Source organism: Geotrypetes seraphini, chromosome 2, assembly GCF_902459505.1.
Source record: "Geotrypetes seraphini chromosome 2, aGeoSer1.1, whole genome shotgun sequence".
Lineage (NCBI taxonomy): Eukaryota > Metazoa > Chordata > Amphibia > Gymnophiona > Dermophiidae > Geotrypetes > Geotrypetes seraphini.
This window is the reverse complement of record NC_047085.1, coordinates 440,899,086-440,916,740: the sequence shown is the minus strand read 5'-3', so window position 1 is coordinate 440,916,740 and position 17,655 is coordinate 440,899,086. Positions and strand designations below refer to the sequence as shown.

The following is a 17,655-nucleotide window of genomic DNA, read 5'->3' as shown; positions in this document are numbered from 1 at the left end:
CAAAGTCTCCAAATAGGTTAGTTTTGTGCAAATAATGAAGCCACATAGTGGAGTATGATTTGAATCTCTCAAATTGACACTCTCCGTAGTACCTGCATCACGCCAAACAGAGCTCCTTTCTGGAGTTTCTAAGATGTAATATATATAGACAACCTAATGAGGTTTGCTGAAAAACTCCTTTTAATCAAGTGGCACCCAAAATGATTAAAAATAATTCTGTATATTTCTGTCGGATTTGTATTTTTTTGGTACTTAAGGATCTTATTTCTCTCTCTCCTTCCCTCCCTCTGCACAATTCACAAAATAATCACTTAGGACCGATATCTCTATGATCAATGGCATTAGAGGGTTCCCCCCCCCCCCCAATTATACCACTATGTATAGTTTCCTTGCATCCAGCATTTTATGGATCAGAATGGGAATGTCTCAGGTACATCCTTCATTCACCATAATTCTCTAAGGATCATGATCCCAGTGCATTTCTGTAAACAACATCCCTATACCAAAATTTCCAATGAATGAAATATCTCCTTGTTGTGATTTTCTGTATAGAAATTATTTGCCATAAGTATGTACTGGCTATATTAGCTGCTCTTATATTTCTTGCTTTATGTTTTGCATTCAGTTTAATGTGTCTTGTGCTGCATATCTCACCCCTCTGAACGTATTTTATCTGCTTTTGCACACCATTTTGTAATATATGATTAAAAGCTGTTAAGCAAATCATTAAATCCTGGAAAACTGTCTTGTGCTGCATATCTCACTCCTCTGAATGAATTTTATCTGCTTTTGCACACCACTGTGTAATATATGATTAAAAGCTGTTAAGTAAATCATTAAATCCTGGAAACCTTATTTAGCAAGGTCCCAAAGAATAATCAATTCCCTGTTGATCATCCCCTATCCCCCGAGATACACGATAGCTTGCCCAAATCTACCTGGCTAATAATAGGCTATTGATTTTTGTATAAATCAAACTGCAAGGCAGTGAATTTACCACAATGCTACCTAAGTGAAAGACTAAACCAGTAGATTTCATTTATAATTATGTTATGTCTGTAAGAAATACCTTGAAATGAAAGAGAAAACCCTCAGCATCTAAGACAGAGAAGGGAAGATTATGTACCTACCTTGTTAATCTTCTTTCTAGGAGATAGTCTTGAACCTCTGGGTTTATGCACTTTCACTTGTAAGGTGTATGTAAAGAGTCTCATTTGATTTTTCCGCTCCGCCTCCCTTCTCCCTGGTCTGTCATGTACTCCTCATTTTGTACCAAAGCAGGTGGTCAGCCCTGGAGAATAAACAGAGAAAAAGGGAGGGGCACAGTAACTCTTCCCAAGAAACAAGTTTATTCTGCTCATAACACTACAAAGAACAACAACATTAACATGATAAACATTTTGTAACCCATAACAAAACAGAACACTGTTCATCTACCTGAGTGCAGCCTGCACTAATAGTGATGGTGTTATTGCAAATACTCCCTGTATTCTTGAGATAGGTGAGACTTGACTCTCTTATCTGAGTTCTTGCTAGAGGTCATGGAAAGAAGCAAACTCCGGTGCTATAGACAACATGCTAAGAATCACCAGACAGAGTGGGACTAAAGACTGATGCTCCCTATCTCCTAGTAAGATGATTAACAAGGTATGTCAGTCTTGAACCACTGAGACTTAACAAAGCAGTCCCTGGAATCTACAGTGGGCCAGATGAGCCTGCTGACAGCACTGAAGCTTCGAAAGTGATAACCAATCTTGCAGCTACATCCACCCTGTAAAATTTTGTAAAAGCATGGAGAAAGGACCAAGTGGCAGCTCTAGAAATCTCTTCCCTGGACATTGGACTCTGCCCATGAGGAAGTAACACTCCTAGTGGTATCTTACCACTCCTCATATAACCTGACGAAATGGCCTTTTAAATCCATCTTGAAATGACTGCTTATGAAGCCGGCTGACCCTGGCATCTAGTGCCTGCTAACACAAAGAAATGATTTGCCAGCCGAAACTCATTAGTCATTTTTAGATAGTGCAGTAACATTCTGCACATGTTTTGCAATTTCATGAACCTGTCTGTTTTCTTGGATCCCAAAGGCATTCGCACAGGCAACCAGACCTCCTGGTTGACATGAAAGTTGGACGCTACCTTTGGCAAGAAGGACGGGATTGTACATAGTACTATTTCTATATCCAATATTTTGAGAAAAGTTCCCTGAAGGATAAAGCCTGCAGTTCTGAAAATCATCATGCAGACATGATAGCCACCAAAAATACTGCTTTCACAGTGACATGCATTATTGATGCCTTCTCCAACGACTCATATGGAGCTCTAGAGCTCACAGGAATAGATTCAGATTCCATTCTGGGAAAGGGTGAAATATTGGTGGATTCAGACATAATGCTCCCTACAAAAATCTGGATACATCTAGATGAGAAACCAATGTTCCTTTGTTGATCTGAGGTCTGGAAAACAAGAGACACATGATTTGTACTTTAGGGGAGTCCACCGCCAGACTTTTTTCAAGTCCTTCCTGAAGAAATGCTAGCACTTGGGGATGTAACCGGGTCCTCGTTCTTTTGTGTACACCAGCTCAGGAAACCTTTCCAGGCTTTCGCTTAGGCTGACAGCACTGCTAGCTTCTTGGACTTCAGAAGAGTGGCAATGACCACTTCAGAATAGCCCTTGTGTACTAATACTGTGCGCTCAAGAGCCAAGCCTTAAGACCAAAGCTGTCTGGACTTTCCAGGGCAATAGGGCCCTGCATTAGCAAGCCTGGATGACAAGGTAATCTGAGATCCTGGTCCCACTTTAAACGGACTAGATCCACATACCACGTCTGTTTCAGCAAATCTGGCATCACCTGGACTACCAGTCCCTGATGGTCCCTTATCTTTCACAGGAATTTGCTTATCATGGTCCACAGAGATACAACAGCCCTTCTTGGGGCCACGGCTGAACCAGAGCATCCAAGCTGTTGCTTCTGAGCTTGTATCTTCAGCTGAAGAACCGAGCTGCTTTCCTATTGAACGCCAATGCCATGAGATTGATTATCGGACGCCCCCAGCGATTTACGATGGTGTCAAATGCCTCAGGAGATAGAGTCCATTCTCTAGGATCTAGTGTCTGGTAGCTGAGGAAATCCTCTTGAACATTGTCCACTCCTGCAATATGTGCTGAGATTGGCAACAGATAGTTCTCTGCCCAATGAAACAGCATTTGGGTCTCCAAGTGCAGAGGAGCACTCTTGGTGACGACCTGCCGATTGACATATGCTACTGCTGTTGCATTATCTACGAATACTTGTACTGCAGAACCAGGATGCACTTGCAGAACCAGGCGGATAGCTCTAAGTTCCAACCCTGCTGATCGATCAGTTCCTCTGTGCGAGGGACCAATGCCTCTGCACCAATCGTCTCTCAAATGTGCTCCCCAGTTGAAGAGATTGGCATTTATCATGAGCCTCACCCAGTGGAAATTCAAAGTGGCATTCCTTGGATAAAAGACTGTGGCTGTAGCCACCAGCTCAGGCTGTGATGTACTGGAGCTGGCCGGAGCTGTCCAAGGAAGTGGCAACGCATCCGTTTGCAGAAACCAGTGGAATAAAAGTGCCTCCTGTAGGAGGCAAATGCACCCTGGCCCAAGGGAGCATATCTATAGCTGCAAATACTGCCAAATTTATCCCTCCTTCTACTTTAAAAAAAAAATTATTCTCTATATTCACACCTTTTCCTTCTTGAAATGATAACTAATAGTCTCATTTCTAACACTGTTCCAAACTCATAGAAATCCGCTTTAGTCTTCCCTAAATTAAAAAATTGAGACTCAGATCCACCCAAATGTAAAAACTACTGTCTCATTGCCAATCTTCCCTTCATTGACAAACTCACTGAAAAAATAGTGTTCAATCAGCTTTCTGATTTTCTTGAAAAAACCAATGCACTACACCCTAATCAAACAGGTTTCCACATTAAACATTCGACAGAACTGTCCCTTCTTGGATTTACCACTACTATCTACTATAATTTAGATCACCACAAAGCCATCCTTCTCATATCCCTCGATCTCTAGGCAGCAAGTCATACTATTGAACACGATCATCTTCTTCATCGACTCAAACACTGCAGAATCTCAGAACATGTCCTCAACTGGTTTTCCTCCTATTTCTCAAATTGCAGCTTCCAAGTCCACTCTAGAGGTTCAGCATCTTCTCCAATTATTCAGACCTACGGCGTTCCACAAGGCTCTATTCTCTCCCCCTTACTCTTTAATATCTTTTTGGTCCCATTACTGACATTAGCTCAATCAATAAGATTCACCCCTTTTGCCTACGCCAATGACATCCAACTTCTGCACCCCATTAATCCTTCAAATCAAAAAGACATACAAGAAATAAATCACAAACTTAACAGTATCAGCCTATGGCTACGCAATAATCGACTGTCTCTGAATACAGACAAAACATCAGGCACTCTTTTTTCTGTCATAAAGAACGAAACACTAACCAGCCCATCTGCATTGAATCCAAAGTTAAACTATTAGGAGTTATTCTAGACAACCATCTTACCTACCATGATCAAATTAGTTCAGTAATTCAAAAATGTTTTTAAACTCCATCTAATCCACTCTGTAACCTCTCTCTTAGAACCTTCTTCCATCAAAACTCTTATTCACTACCTGATTATCTCACACATTGATTATTGTAACTCTCTCTATCACGGGATTACGCAAAAAGAAATTCGCCGGTTACAGCTTAACCAAAACACAGCTGTCACTCATAAACAATGCAAAAAAATATGATCATGTCACCCCGCTTCTCCGTGAGTCACACTGGCTTCTGGTCTCCCATTGCATCACATATAAAATTCTTCTTCTCATATTCAAAATCAAGTCGAACCATTGTCCATCTTTTTTAAACAACTCATCCCCTATGCCTCTCCTTGAGCCTTGAGATCCGCCGACCAGAACCTTTTAACCGTTCCATCAATCAAAGAACTTTTCTACACTTGTAATACCAACTTCTCCGCCGCTGCTCCTACCCTCTGGAACGCTATGCCATCACACCCCCATCTCGAAAATTCCCTTGACAAAATCAAGTCTAAACTTAAGACCTTTCTATTTCAGAATGCCTTTCAAAACACAAGCTAGACATCTCCTTAGATATTCATTAGTGCTTACTAAGAACCGCTTTTAAGAAGCGACCTCCACTCCCTATTTGTTTTTTCCCTTCCCCCTCGTTCCTCCATTTTAATTTTACTTTCAATCTAATGTATTTATTAAATCTTCCCTCCCTTATTACCTTATGTACCAACTCCCCCATTACCCAGTCATCTATGTCTAGTCTACTTCCCATCCCCTTTTATTTTCTCAATAATTTAATTTTTTTCCCCCCTTATTTTAAATTGTTAATTTTAGCTCTGTACACCGACCAGATATTTGTTGATGGCCGGTCTATCAAATTATAAATAAACTTGGAAACTTGTTCCGCAGCTTCAGCCTGTGGGTATCTGAGAGGAAAACTTTGTTCTTTGTATTGAAACATATGCCCAGGTACTCCAGAGACTGTGACGGTTCCAGGTGTCTCTTCTGTAAATTTATAACTCAGCCTAGAGTCTGGAGGAGCTGAATCATGCACCTCATTGCTCTTCTGCCCTCAGCTGCGGATGGGGCTTGAATCAGCCAATTGTCCAGATATGGATGTACTTGTACACCCTCCTTGCGGAGGTAAGCTGCTACTACAATCATCAGCTTGGTGAAGATTTGTGGTGCCGCAGCCAGTCTAAATGGCAAGACAGAGAATTGGAAGTCTTTTTCCAGAACATGGAACCTTAAATATTTCATGTGGTCTGGAAAGAGGAGAATATATAGACAGGCCTCCGTCAGATCTACAGAGGCAATGACAGACCTAACTAAATATATACATGTGGAAATGCGAGACCTTGATGGTGGCATTTACCAACTTCAGGTCCAGAATCGGCCTCCAATTTTCTGAGTCTCTTTTGGGCACAATGAAATATAGGAGTTATCTGTCCAATCCCAATTCTTTGGCCAATTCTAAATAGCTTGGACCTTGACAACTTTTTCTGGTCTTCCCACCGGGGAGTCTACAAACAGCCCTGGGAGGGGTTGGAAAAACTCAAGCTTGTACCCCTCCTTAATAATGTCAAGCACCCAGTGGTCTGTGGTGACTTTCCCAATAAGCTATTAACTTCCCTCCTAACCTGGGGGTTACGGTTGCCATTTTGGTGTCATAACTGCTTTTGGGGGGGCCCCTGAGACATGGGCTCCAGAAGATTGGGCATGTTTAGCTCCCCCAAATCTCTGCTTCAGGCTCTGGAAGGATCACTGGGCCAAAGAACCCACTGAGTACTGATGAAAGCACCTAGAGCCACGAAAATTACCTCAAGCAGACCACCTAGAGGCCTTTGGTCTGCTATCTGTTAAGAGACTTGGGTCTGCAATCCTGTGCATTAGCCATTAGATCATCCATCCCTTTACCAAAGAGCAATTGACCCTTGAAAGGCAATTTGCTCAGAGTTGATTTAGAGGCAGAATCACCCACCCACAGTCTAATCCACAGAATTCTATGGGCAGAGAAAGCGTATGCAAAAACCTTGCTGAGTACTCTGAACATATCATATAGTGAGTGCATCTACCAAATAAATCACTCCCTCCAATAGGAATTAAATGTCAGCGTCGTTCTCCCCCGCCATAACTTTGAGTAGGACGCTGCCAGCCATCCACCACAAATAAGGCATGAATCCAGAGTATCCGGACCTGAGGAGTCTATCTAAGCTGATTTTGAGCAAAATCAAGGCATTTTCAGGCAAAGAGGATGATCAGCTGGTATACTGCTGTTTGAGGCATGGTGGAAACAGAGTGCACCAGCTGATCACACGGTTTGGAACTACTCCCGATTTCAGGCTGCAAAGTAGGAGAGACCCTCACGACTTCAGCTCCTGAAGACGCATTGATTGTGAAACATAGAACTATGTCGGGCTGACAGCTGAATTGATTGTGTTTGCTTTTGAAAAGAGGAACATAGATAAAACAATGAATTTGGAAAAGTATCCATAAAATAAACTTGAGACCAGAAGACTGTGGTTGACCAACAAGGCAAATTGTTGCACAGAGATCTACAGGAGGATTTGCACAATGGATGAATGAACTTTGGGGTGATTGAAAGGAATGGGAGGGTTTCATTTATAAGTGTGGAGTGAATGATATTGTGTAATGTATTGTGACATAATTTATTACATAAGTATATAACAAAATAATAAATGTTTGAAAATTAAATTAATAGAGTTTTAAAAATAGCAGGTGTTGAGTGGACATAGAATATAATGGGCGCGTTAGCATTTAGTGGGCGCTAAATCAGCTAGCGCACTTTAGTAAAAGAGGGGGATAGTGAGGAAACAGAATATATTGAAGTATTTGTGGAGAGGGCCCGATTCTATAAATGACACCTAATTTAGGCGCCACTAGGCACCCTAATCACAAACACCTAGCAACACCTAACTTACCCCTTCCTTTTACAAAACCATAGTGTGGTTTTTAGCGCCAGCCACAGCGGTAACAGCTCCAACACTCAGAGGAATTTTATGAGCATTGGAGCTGTTACCGCTGCAGTAACAGTGTGCTAAAAACCACACTACAGTTTTGTAAGGGGGAGGGGTTAGTTCTGCATGCAACTTAATTGTTTTTAATTGGTTTAAATGGCTTGACACCATTAAAAAACAATTATCAATTTAGGTTGTGCACGGATATCGGGATGCCTAAGTTGAGGTGCCCTCCGAAGCATAGTGATGCCTACCTGAAAAGTAGGCAAGGGTGACTTAGGCACTGGTAAATTAGGCCAGGAAAACCCTAGACTAACATACCGATGCCTACAATAAGGACACCTAGCAATGCCTAAGCATGCCTAGAGACCACTAGGAGTGATTTTATGAAGGACTCTTAGTGGTTGATTGACAACTATGCAAAGCGGCACCTACAAATTAGGAGCCACTAGGCATTGTTTATAGAATAAGGCCCAGAATGCTTTAATAGCTGGGATTTTATTTCTCTCCTAATTTGAGTCATTCAGTTGTTATGTACAGAATTTTCCCTGGACTGGACTGGATTTATTACTATACTGCAAGTATGTGAGCATTAAGCGGTTTACAGTACTACTACAATAGGTTACAAAAAACCCCAACTAAAATACATTAAGGATAGGAGATACATCAGAGGGTAGAAGAAAGGGGAAAGGGTTGATAGAGGAACTCACTTGAACAGAATCCTACTGAAATTACTTTGATTGATGTAAAGGAAACTCATGAAGGGGATCCATTTCTCAACTCTGTGAATTTACTGAGCAAACATTTCAAGCATTAGGCTCAACTGATTGAAAATTAATGGATTGTGATAAATGCTTAAATGACCTCAAACCTAAAGTGTGGGTACTGAAGGCAAAGAATGTATCATGCATAAAAGATACTTCAGCGTTTTAACAAAAACATTAATATTTAGAAAAATGATATAGAGCTACGAATTTGAATATTGAACTTTCCCGTTACTTCTTTGATTTCTGCATTGATTTTGTTCAGGAAATACTTAAACATAGGAACATGACGGCAAATAAAGGCCAAATAGCTCATCCAGTCTGCCCATCTGCAGCATCTAGTATCTCCTCCTCTCCTTAAGAGATTCCACATGCCTGGCTCATGCTTTCTAGAATTCAGAGTCTTTGTTTCCATTGTTTTTATCAGGAGACTATTCCACGCATCTACTACCATTTCTGTAAAAATGTATTTCCTTAGATTACTCCTGAGCGTATTACCTCTTAATTTCATCCTGTGCCCTCTCATTACAGAGCTTCAAATTAGACTCACCTCATGTGCATTTATGCTACGCAAGTATTTAGCCTCCCCCCTTTTACAAAAACTGTGATAGCGGTTTTTAGCGCAGGCTGGCGCGCTGAATCTCTATGCTGCTCCCGGCATTCACAGGAACTCTAGGAGCGTTGGAAGCAGCGCGGAGCATTCAGTATGCTAGCCTGCGCTAAAAAATACTATCATGGTTTTGTAAAAGTGGGGGGGGTAAATGTCTCTATCATATCTCCCCTCTCCCACCTTTCCTCTTTAAGTCTGTTCCTATACACCTTATGATGAAGACCACCGACCATTTTAGTAGCTTTCTTCTGAATTGACTCCATCCTGTTTAAATATTTTTGAAGACACTGACGGTTAATTTCCGGTATATATTATGTACCTCAAAGAAAAATTATTACTAATACAGCTGATGAGGATCTGGATATTTTAGAAACTACGGTATCTGAAAAATAGATTTGAAAAATTCTTAGGGACTTTACAAGATGACTTTAAACAACATGCCACACCACTAGTAACTTTTAATTTGTGAAACTGGCAAATTTAAGATATTTAGGGGCAGATTCTGTAAACAGGCGTCCCAATTGTAGACAGTGATAGGCGTCTGACAGTCAATTGGGACACATGTTAAAAAAATCCTATGGCAAGCCACCTATACTGTGGGTGTTTGTCGTGAGTGTAGGGAGATGCCAAGAGACACTTAAGCTCACCCAAAGCTGAATGTGGGCTCCCCCAGAAGTGGCCTTGGGCAAGCTTAAGCGTCCCCAGGCATCTCCCTAGGGCCTCAATAGACACCTGAAATGTAGGCCAACAAAATGCTGGCCTACATTTCAAATCGACACAGCCACTGAGCTGAAACTCAACAAAGAAATTCCTGATCAGTTGAGCTGGCAGGCCTTCCTGAAGTCGCAGCTTCAGAGAGGCCTGCCAGCTCAGCTGATTGGGGGGGGGGAATGCCCCTGCTATGATCAGCTGAGCGACTGCAGCAGGGAACCCACTGCCACATATGGCAAAATCAGGAGGAGGGATGCCCACTCCCTCCTGCCACTGACGCCCGACCCCCCTGAAACAGTCCGAGGAGGGATGCCCCCAAAAGCAGCCCGACAGGATGGGTGCTCAGTCCCTCCTGCTGCCACTCCCCTGACACCCCCCCAAGAACCCCTGCCCTACCTGTTGAAGACCGACAGGAGGGATGCCCACTCTCTCCTGCTACCGACCCTCTCCAAAGTAGCCCTACAAGAGGGATGCCTGTCCTGCCGCCACCCCCCCTCCCCAAGCCCCCATGGAATCCCTGACACTCTACAAACCTTAACTCCCCTCCCCGATACCCCCCAAATCTGCAGATCCACACCCCTAAGGGAGTGGCCTTAGGTATCTGGACAGTCTTAGGCCACTCCCTGGTGCATCCCAGAATGCACTAGGAAGGGAAAGGCCCACCATTTTGGAGTGGCAGGCCTACCAATTGGCGAGAGTAAGCATACAGCTAGACTTTCTTCTAACAGGTATTGGGGGGGGAGATGCTGAGTTTGACTTAGGAGTGCAGGGTGAAGGTCTGCAGATTTGGGGTGTGTTGGAGGGTTAAGATTTGTGGGATGTCAGGGGCATGGTGGAGGTTTGGAGGAGTGGTCAGGGGGGTGGTGTCAGGAGGGAGTGGGCATCCCTCTTGCCGGGTTGCTTCAGGAATAGTGTCTGGGGTTCCGGGGGGGTGTCAGCAGGAGGTAGTGGGCATTCCTCTTGCCAGGCTGCTTTTGGGGGGGGGAGGGGGGGAGGGGGGAGGAGTCAGAGGCAGGAGGAAGTGGACAAACCTCCTGCCAATTTTGCTGTACATGTGATGGGGAGTGGAGTCCCCTGCCACAGCCGCTCAGCTGATCGAAGCAGGGATATCCCCCCCCCTTCAAAAAAAAAAAAAAAAATTAGGGGCTTTAAAGATAGTGGCTTTCCCCAAGCCTAACTGGCTAAGAATTGTTTATGGACTTTTTCTCTAGGAACTTGTCTAACTTCTTTTTAAACCCAGCTATTTTCTACTTTGGTAACTTTAAATCTCTTCTAAATGCATTTTTAAAAGCTAAACAATTTTTTTTTAACTTGACACAATATACACATTTATGTTCAGATACTGTGGATATATACTGTATATGTATAGTATCAATCTATAGTTATATATTTTGTTAATGTGTTTCATATATTCCCCTATTCACGAAGACATACAATTAAAAAGCTATAATAAGTGTCACTCTTAACTTTATTTTCCTGGTCATCAAAATCCCAATATCCTACTCCAGAAGGAAAGGAAAGAAAAGGAACTAGAGTTGTCAGCCTTCAAAAGTAGCTGGCACACCAATACTGGAAAAAGGGGGCGGGGGGGGGAGAGAAACAAATGCTCATTATGTTATTCAGGCTCAAAATCCCCCTTCCCTTCCTTCCCCCCAAAAACATAGACAACACACGGAACCGTCCTGCATATCATGCGCCCCTTAACTCAGCTTTTAAGTCAACATAAGCAATCCTTTCCCCGTTAGCGGAAATACGAATATGCGAATTTAATATTATAGTTTCCACTCTCCCTCCCCCCTTCCCCCCCCCCCAGCACATCCCCTTACAGCAATCACACACACACCTACAAATATTTACTACAGACCACGCGCTACTCGTCTTCCTCCGCCGCCAGCCGCCAATCCCTCCTAAGCAGAAGCCAGGCCCCAGTCGGAAATGACGTGTATCGCTCTCTCCGGCGTTGCCTAGCGACGGTATCCAGGAGTTACCAAGAGGAGCAAAAGCTACGAGAAGCAGCTGCGGAACTCTGCCTGGGAAAGTAGCGGGGTTTCTCCTCCTCGCCACATAGCCACACGCGCCCCTAGCACTTCATCCCGTTATCCACTGGAAGATGACGGAGATGTATCCGATGGAGTGTGTGTACAACCTGCTAACGCAAGAGGAGGAGAGATCCGTCAAACCCCCTAGGTAAGCGCGGGCAGAGGCGCTTCGAACCGGAGTTGAGAAATGCTCTGTTGTTTGCCGTTAACTTTAAGGGGGAAGGGGTAAAACGCGGATCTTAACTTCAAGTCCTTAAAAATCTGAGGTCGGTGCCACTTTTAGTCTCGGCATAGGTTATGGCTCTGACAGACCTCTATGACACTTTAGCTCTGACGGATCCTAATGCTTTTCCTTCCCTATGCCGAGACTAAAAGTGAAAAGACCTCAGGGCAAAAGTTTTGCCACTTTTAGTCTCGGCAGCCTTGCTTTGAAAGGGCTTGCTGCATACAGCAACCTGAGGTCCTTTTTGTTCTGCGAGTCCCAATACATAAGTACTGTTTCAGTTAGCATGAACGAGGTAGTGTTTGCATTTATGAAGGAGTCCATATATCTCATGCATGCCTTTTGCATCCTAGGCTGCCGTTAGAGAGGGGGCTCCAACAAAAATCACCCTTTAGGAGGGGGACTGGTATGCTGAAACATATGGCTCCATTTCTAAGCTGTTACACTGAGAGTGGTTCTATATTATTTATCAAGGCTTGATATATTTGCCAGTTCAGACAAGGTCATTGAAGAGGGTACTGTGATGCAGGATATTTAAGACTGACAGGACTCCACATACCTGGGTACATCACATTATATGTTCACATCACATCACCTGCACATTGAAGAAATGGTAGAACTTTTGATTTCCCTCAGATATTTGAGCATGAAATATAATACTTGGCTTAGATCCTACTATTGTTTCCTCTGATAGAAGAGTTTTGATATTATCAATCCCTAGTTACATGACCAATAGTACAAAGCGAAAATATCTGCTAAAGGTAAACTGAATTTTTTGTGTTTTTTTTGTAAATTACAGATAGGGTTAATGTAGGGGGCCTGGGGCCTAAGAACTAGGAACTAGAGGAATTGGGTTCAGGTCCCACTGTAGCTCCTTGTAACTCTGAGCAAATCACTTATGGAGGAATTTTGTATATATGGTGCCGAACGTTAGGTGCTTCTTCTGTGCTACATTTTCAACACAAAAAAAGTATTCTAACAAAATGCAAGGTGCCAAAACAGGGAAGAAACAGTGGATCTTTGCAAAAACACATTGCACCCATTTATAGAATAGTGCCTAAGTTTTTCTGCATGGATCTTCAGGGGTGTGTGACCCTAGGAGGGGCATAGGTAGGTCAGGGAAGTTCACAATAACCAGGTTCCCTTCTCATTTTGAGAGAGAGAGGGGACAACAATCCAGGTTCCCTTCTCAGTTTGAGAGAGAGAGAGGGGACAACAATCACTGGAGGATTAAAAGGGTTACTTCCTCCCCATCTCTCTGGTGGAGTGATTCTCAATAGCAGCTGTTTGCCATATCCTAAATGTGCTTGGTAGTAGATGTGACTCCTGACAATCCAGGTCACTAGTACCTGGCCAAAACCTAAGGTGTAGCGATATGAGGTGGGGGAGAAGAAATGCTGTAAAGGGGTGGAGAGGAGAAAGAAGGATAAATTTTGTATATGGGGGTTGAGGAGAGAGAGGCTATGTGGAGAGGGGAGAGGCAAGGGGTAAGAAAGGGAGAAAATGGATATGGAAGGGATAAATTGTGCAGGGAGGAGAAAGGGACAAATACTGTACTTGATGGTGGAAGGGAGGAAGGGAAGATGCTACATGGAGGGAGTGGGAAGACAGATGTTGGACCTAGGGCACAAGGGAGGGAGAGGAAGAGATATTGAACATGGGGGTGGATGAGAGGGAGGGAGAGATAAACAGGTGGAGAGGGAAGAAAGGGGGAGATATTGGATCCAGAAGCAGAAGGGAGTGATGGAGAGATGCCAAACAATCGGAATGAGGGAAGAGAGGTAGAATGCTGGACCATGGGGGAGAGGGCAGGAGGGAAGAAATAAAAGACAGAGAGACCAGAGGCTATGAGGACAAGGAAGTGAAAAAGATGGAGCAGATGCTGGGCCAGAAGGGTGGATTGAGAAAAACTGGGAATGGTGAAACTATATGGGATTGGCCAGGAGGGGGTGGCAATAAAATTAATGAGAGGATAGTGTTTATTGTAATAGGGAGTATATTAAAGATGAGTGAATGGAGGCCTGGTGAAGGAGTGAGATAGGGAATGGGAAAACTAGTGGGTGAAAGAAGAAGATGGAAATTCAAGAGGTAGCAGAAAAGAAGGGTGAGAAAGAGGGTGAAATTTTGAATTTGACAGAGAGGCAGAAAAGAAAACAGAGAAAAGAGCTAAAAAAGAGCAATCAACATGTCAAAGGCAGGTGTATGAGAGAATAGATAGGAGAAAAAAAAACAAATGGACAGCAGCCAGATGACAGAGAGGAAAGCAGAAAAGAGAAACTGGGTCCAACATGATAGAAAATTAAAATATCCAGACAACAAAGTTAGAAAAAAAGGTACTTTATTTTGAATGTTTTAAATGGAATATGTCAGCTTTGGGAAATGTGCATAGCAAATGTTTGTATTGTGTTCAGTAGAAAAGGAAATGCATTTCTGATTTTATTTATCCCATGCTGCAGTACATGCTAAGTTTAACTTCTTGGGGTTCCCAGTTCATTTTTTGTCTAGATCCCTTGTTCCGTATTTAGTGATGGTCTGTATTTGGTGATAGTAATGGCAGGTGGGGAAATTGGAGGGGATCAGGGAGAGGAGCCTGCCTTTATTTTCTGACCTGGGCTTAGCATGTCTAACACTGGTCTGACCCTTGCTGTGTAGTTGGTAGGGATTCCAGAGCATCCTCAGCTGAGGGCCTCCTTCAAAGATTGCCAGAACATTCTTCTACCAAGCTCTGCAGTCAGCGACAGCATCCTTGAGCCATCAACAACTAAGGATGTATAAGGTGCCAGCATCGGTGGCTTAGGGATGTTGCTGTTGCCTCCCAAACTTAGTAAAAGGGAGTTCTAGTCACCTTCAAAGAAAGTCTTCAGCTGACAGAGCTTGAGGATACTCATTAGCTAAAGTATTTATATTTTGAGGTAGGATGTGGCAAAGAAAAATTTGTGCTCACCTACCTTGGGCTCAGACCCACCCAAATTTGGCTGTCCAGGTACGCCACTTGTTGCAGAAAAAAAAAAATATTGGAGGAAGAGCTGTAACTAGCATTCAAAGGTGCTGTAAACCAACTGGATTCTCTGGTCAATCTTTCAGAAGGAAACTAAGGCCTAGATTCTGAAAACAGTACTGTAAGTTAGGCGCCGGTAGGCACCTAAATTGAGCCTACCGACGCCTAACTTAATTGCTTTAATTGGCCATTTAAAACCAATTAAAAACTCATTTTAAAAAAGTGGATACCAGGGTTGATGCTAGAATTGCACCTACAACATGGTAGTCTAGCGGCGCCTAAGGTCGAAGTAGGCATGGCTAGGGTCAGAGGTGACCTTAGGCGCCACTATGTGCGATTCTCTATAAAACCTATGCACCAGAAATGTGACCTTTAAAACCCTGGCCTACATTACTTAGACACTGGTAACCCTGATTCTGTTAATGGCACCTAAGCATGATTGACACATGGACAGCGCCGTTTTTGTAGGCATCATTTATAGAATCCTGGCCTAAGCGTCTATGAACTTGCCATGCCCTTGCCTTGCCTAAATCATGTTCATACCACGCCCTCATTCCCATTTGCATGCAGTTTGGTTTGATAAATAGGCAGTTAGACATTTATGCAAGATAAATGTTTAAGTGCCCAAAATGTAAAAAACATTTTAATGATTATTCTGTTAACTTTTGGGGGGAAGAGTGATTTACTATCTTGCTCTTTTTACATTGAAGATATATATCAACATTTAAAGAAACTGTGAGGTATGAGGCCAAGAAAAACAAAGCCATACACAAAACCATGGGACCTGCTAAAGTTGACGTACCATCTCCTAAAGAATACTTAATGAAGCATTCTAAAGAGCCCAAGCTACCAGAAAGTAAGTTTGTGATGAATCTAATTTTTTAGTCTGTACTAGCTGATGCCCCGGTGTTGCAGGGGTATTTAATTATAGCAATAACACTAAATGGATTCAAATAAAGATACTTTATAGTGGTGAATGAAATTATTTTTTTACAGCTTTATAAAAAGTACAATATTAAAATTATAATGTGAAATATTTGACAAAATGAATACAATACAACTAACACAAAACTTGATAATAAACAACATTTTTAGTTTCACCTCCAGGAGCAAGAACATATAAATTCTTGGGTGAACCCACCCTTAAGCAAGCAACATAGAGTTGACCATGGGAAAAACAGGGGGATCTTAAATCCACTCCACAGTATGTAATAGTCTGTCCCTGTGATTTGTTGATTGTGATAGAGAATGCAAGTATCACTGGAATTTGCAATCTCTTAAAATGAAAAGGAAGATGTGTTGCAAGTTTCGTTCAAATCGGGCAAGCCGTTTTTGCGTTGGCAGCTTTGTACAATTTTTCCATTGACATGAATGGGTGAAATCTGATTTTATGTTTGTAGCTCCGCCCATGTATGCAGGTGGGCCGCGAGACCCCCAGAACATATCACCCCAGGTAGTGAGGGATCTGCATACCAAGTTTACCGTATTTTCACGCAAATAACACGCACCCGTATAAAACGCGCACACGGATATAGCGCGCAGAAATCACGATGATTTGCACAAAAACTTTGATATACCGCGCTCACGGGTATACCGCGCATGCTGCCCGACGCTCCTTTCGCCCGCCCTGACTTTCCGTGCGCTGTCCCGACTCTCCGTTCACCCCCCCTGACTTCTGTGCACTGTCCCCCCTTGAAGGTCTGTCCCCATCCTGAAAGCCTGATGCCCCCCCCCCCGACGTCCGATACATCCCCCCCCCCCCCCCCCGAAGGACCGCCGACTCACCAACAATATCGGGCCAGGAGGGAGCCCAAATCCTCCTGGCCACGGCGACCCCCTAACCCCACCCCGCACTACATTACGGGCAGGAGGGATCCCAGGCCCTCCTGCCCTCGCCGCAAACCCCCCCCCCCCCCAAGAACCTCCGACCGCCCCCCAGCCGACCCGCGATCCCCCTGGCGACCCCCACGACCCCCCCACCCCCCTTCCCCGTACCTTTGGTAGTTGGGCCAGAAGGGAGCCCAAACCCTCCTGGCCACGGCGACCCCCTAACCCCACCACATTACGGGCAGGAGGGATCCCAGGCCCTCCTGCCCTCGACGCAAACCCCCCTCCCTCCCAAGAACCTCCGACCGCCCCCCAGCCGACCCGCGATCCCCCTGGCGACCCCCACGACCCCCCACCCCCCTTCCCCGTACCTTTAGTAGTTGGCCGGACAGACGGGAGCCAAACCCGCCTGTCCGGCAGGCAGCCAACGAAGGAATGAGGCCGGATTGGCCCATCCATCCTAAAGCTCCGCCTACTGGTGGGACCTAAGGCGCGTGGGCCAATCAGAATAGGCCCTGGAGCCTTAGGTCCCACCTGGGGGCGCGGCCTGAGGCACATGGTCGGGTTGGGCCCATGTGCCTCAGGCCGCGCCCCCAGGTGGGACCTAAGGCTCCAGGGCCTATTCTGATTGGCCCACGCGCCTTAGGCCCCACCAGTAGGCGGAGCTTTAGGATGGATGGGCCAATCCGGCCTCATTCCTTCGTTGGCTGCCTGCCGGACAGGCAGGTTTGGCTCCCGTCTGTCCGGCCAACTACTAAAGGTACGGGGAAGGGGGGTGGGGGGGTCGTGGGGGTCGCCAGGGGGATCGCGGGTCGGCTGGGGGGCGGTCGGAGGTTCTTGGGGGGGAGGGGGGTTTGCGTCGAGGGCAGGAGGGCCTGGGATCCCTCCTGCCCGTAATGTAGTGCGGGGTGGGGTTAGGGGGTCGCCGTG

The 17,655-nt window shown here is 44.5% G+C and overlaps 2 protein-coding genes across 10 annotated transcripts in view; one reads left to right on the top strand and one right to left on the bottom strand.

Annotated features, from left to right (window-relative positions):
* Positions 1-11,625, bottom strand: part of THNSL1 (threonine synthase like 1) — a 35,806-nt gene extending 24,181 nt beyond the window's left edge. For 2 of the 9 annotated variants that reach the window (XM_033931392.1, XM_033931388.1), the window contains exon 1: positions 11,482-11,625. Coding sequence is in view for 3 of the 9 variants with exons in the window: in XM_033931386.1 (XP_033787277.1) it covers positions 1,131-1,214 (84 nt within the window). In the remaining 6 variants the exon portion in view is untranslated. Of the gene's footprint in view, positions 1-1,126; positions 1,292-11,105; positions 11,208-11,481 lie in introns of those variants that run through there. The other 7 variants (XM_033931386.1, XM_033931385.1, XM_033931387.1 and 4 more) reach the window with 7 other exon arrangements.
* A 66-nt stretch (positions 11,626-11,691) lies between these two features.
* ENKUR (enkurin, TRPC channel interacting protein) overlaps positions 11,692-17,655 on the top strand; it is a 45,767-nt gene continuing 39,803 nt past the window's right edge. Inside the window, exons 1-2 of the mRNA XM_033931397.1 lie at positions 11,692-11,825; positions 15,609-15,754. Of these exons, the coding sequence (XP_033787288.1) occupies positions 11,749-11,825; positions 15,609-15,754 (223 nt within the window). The 5' untranslated portion in view covers positions 11,692-11,748. The remainder of the gene's footprint in view (positions 11,826-15,608; positions 15,755-17,655) is intronic.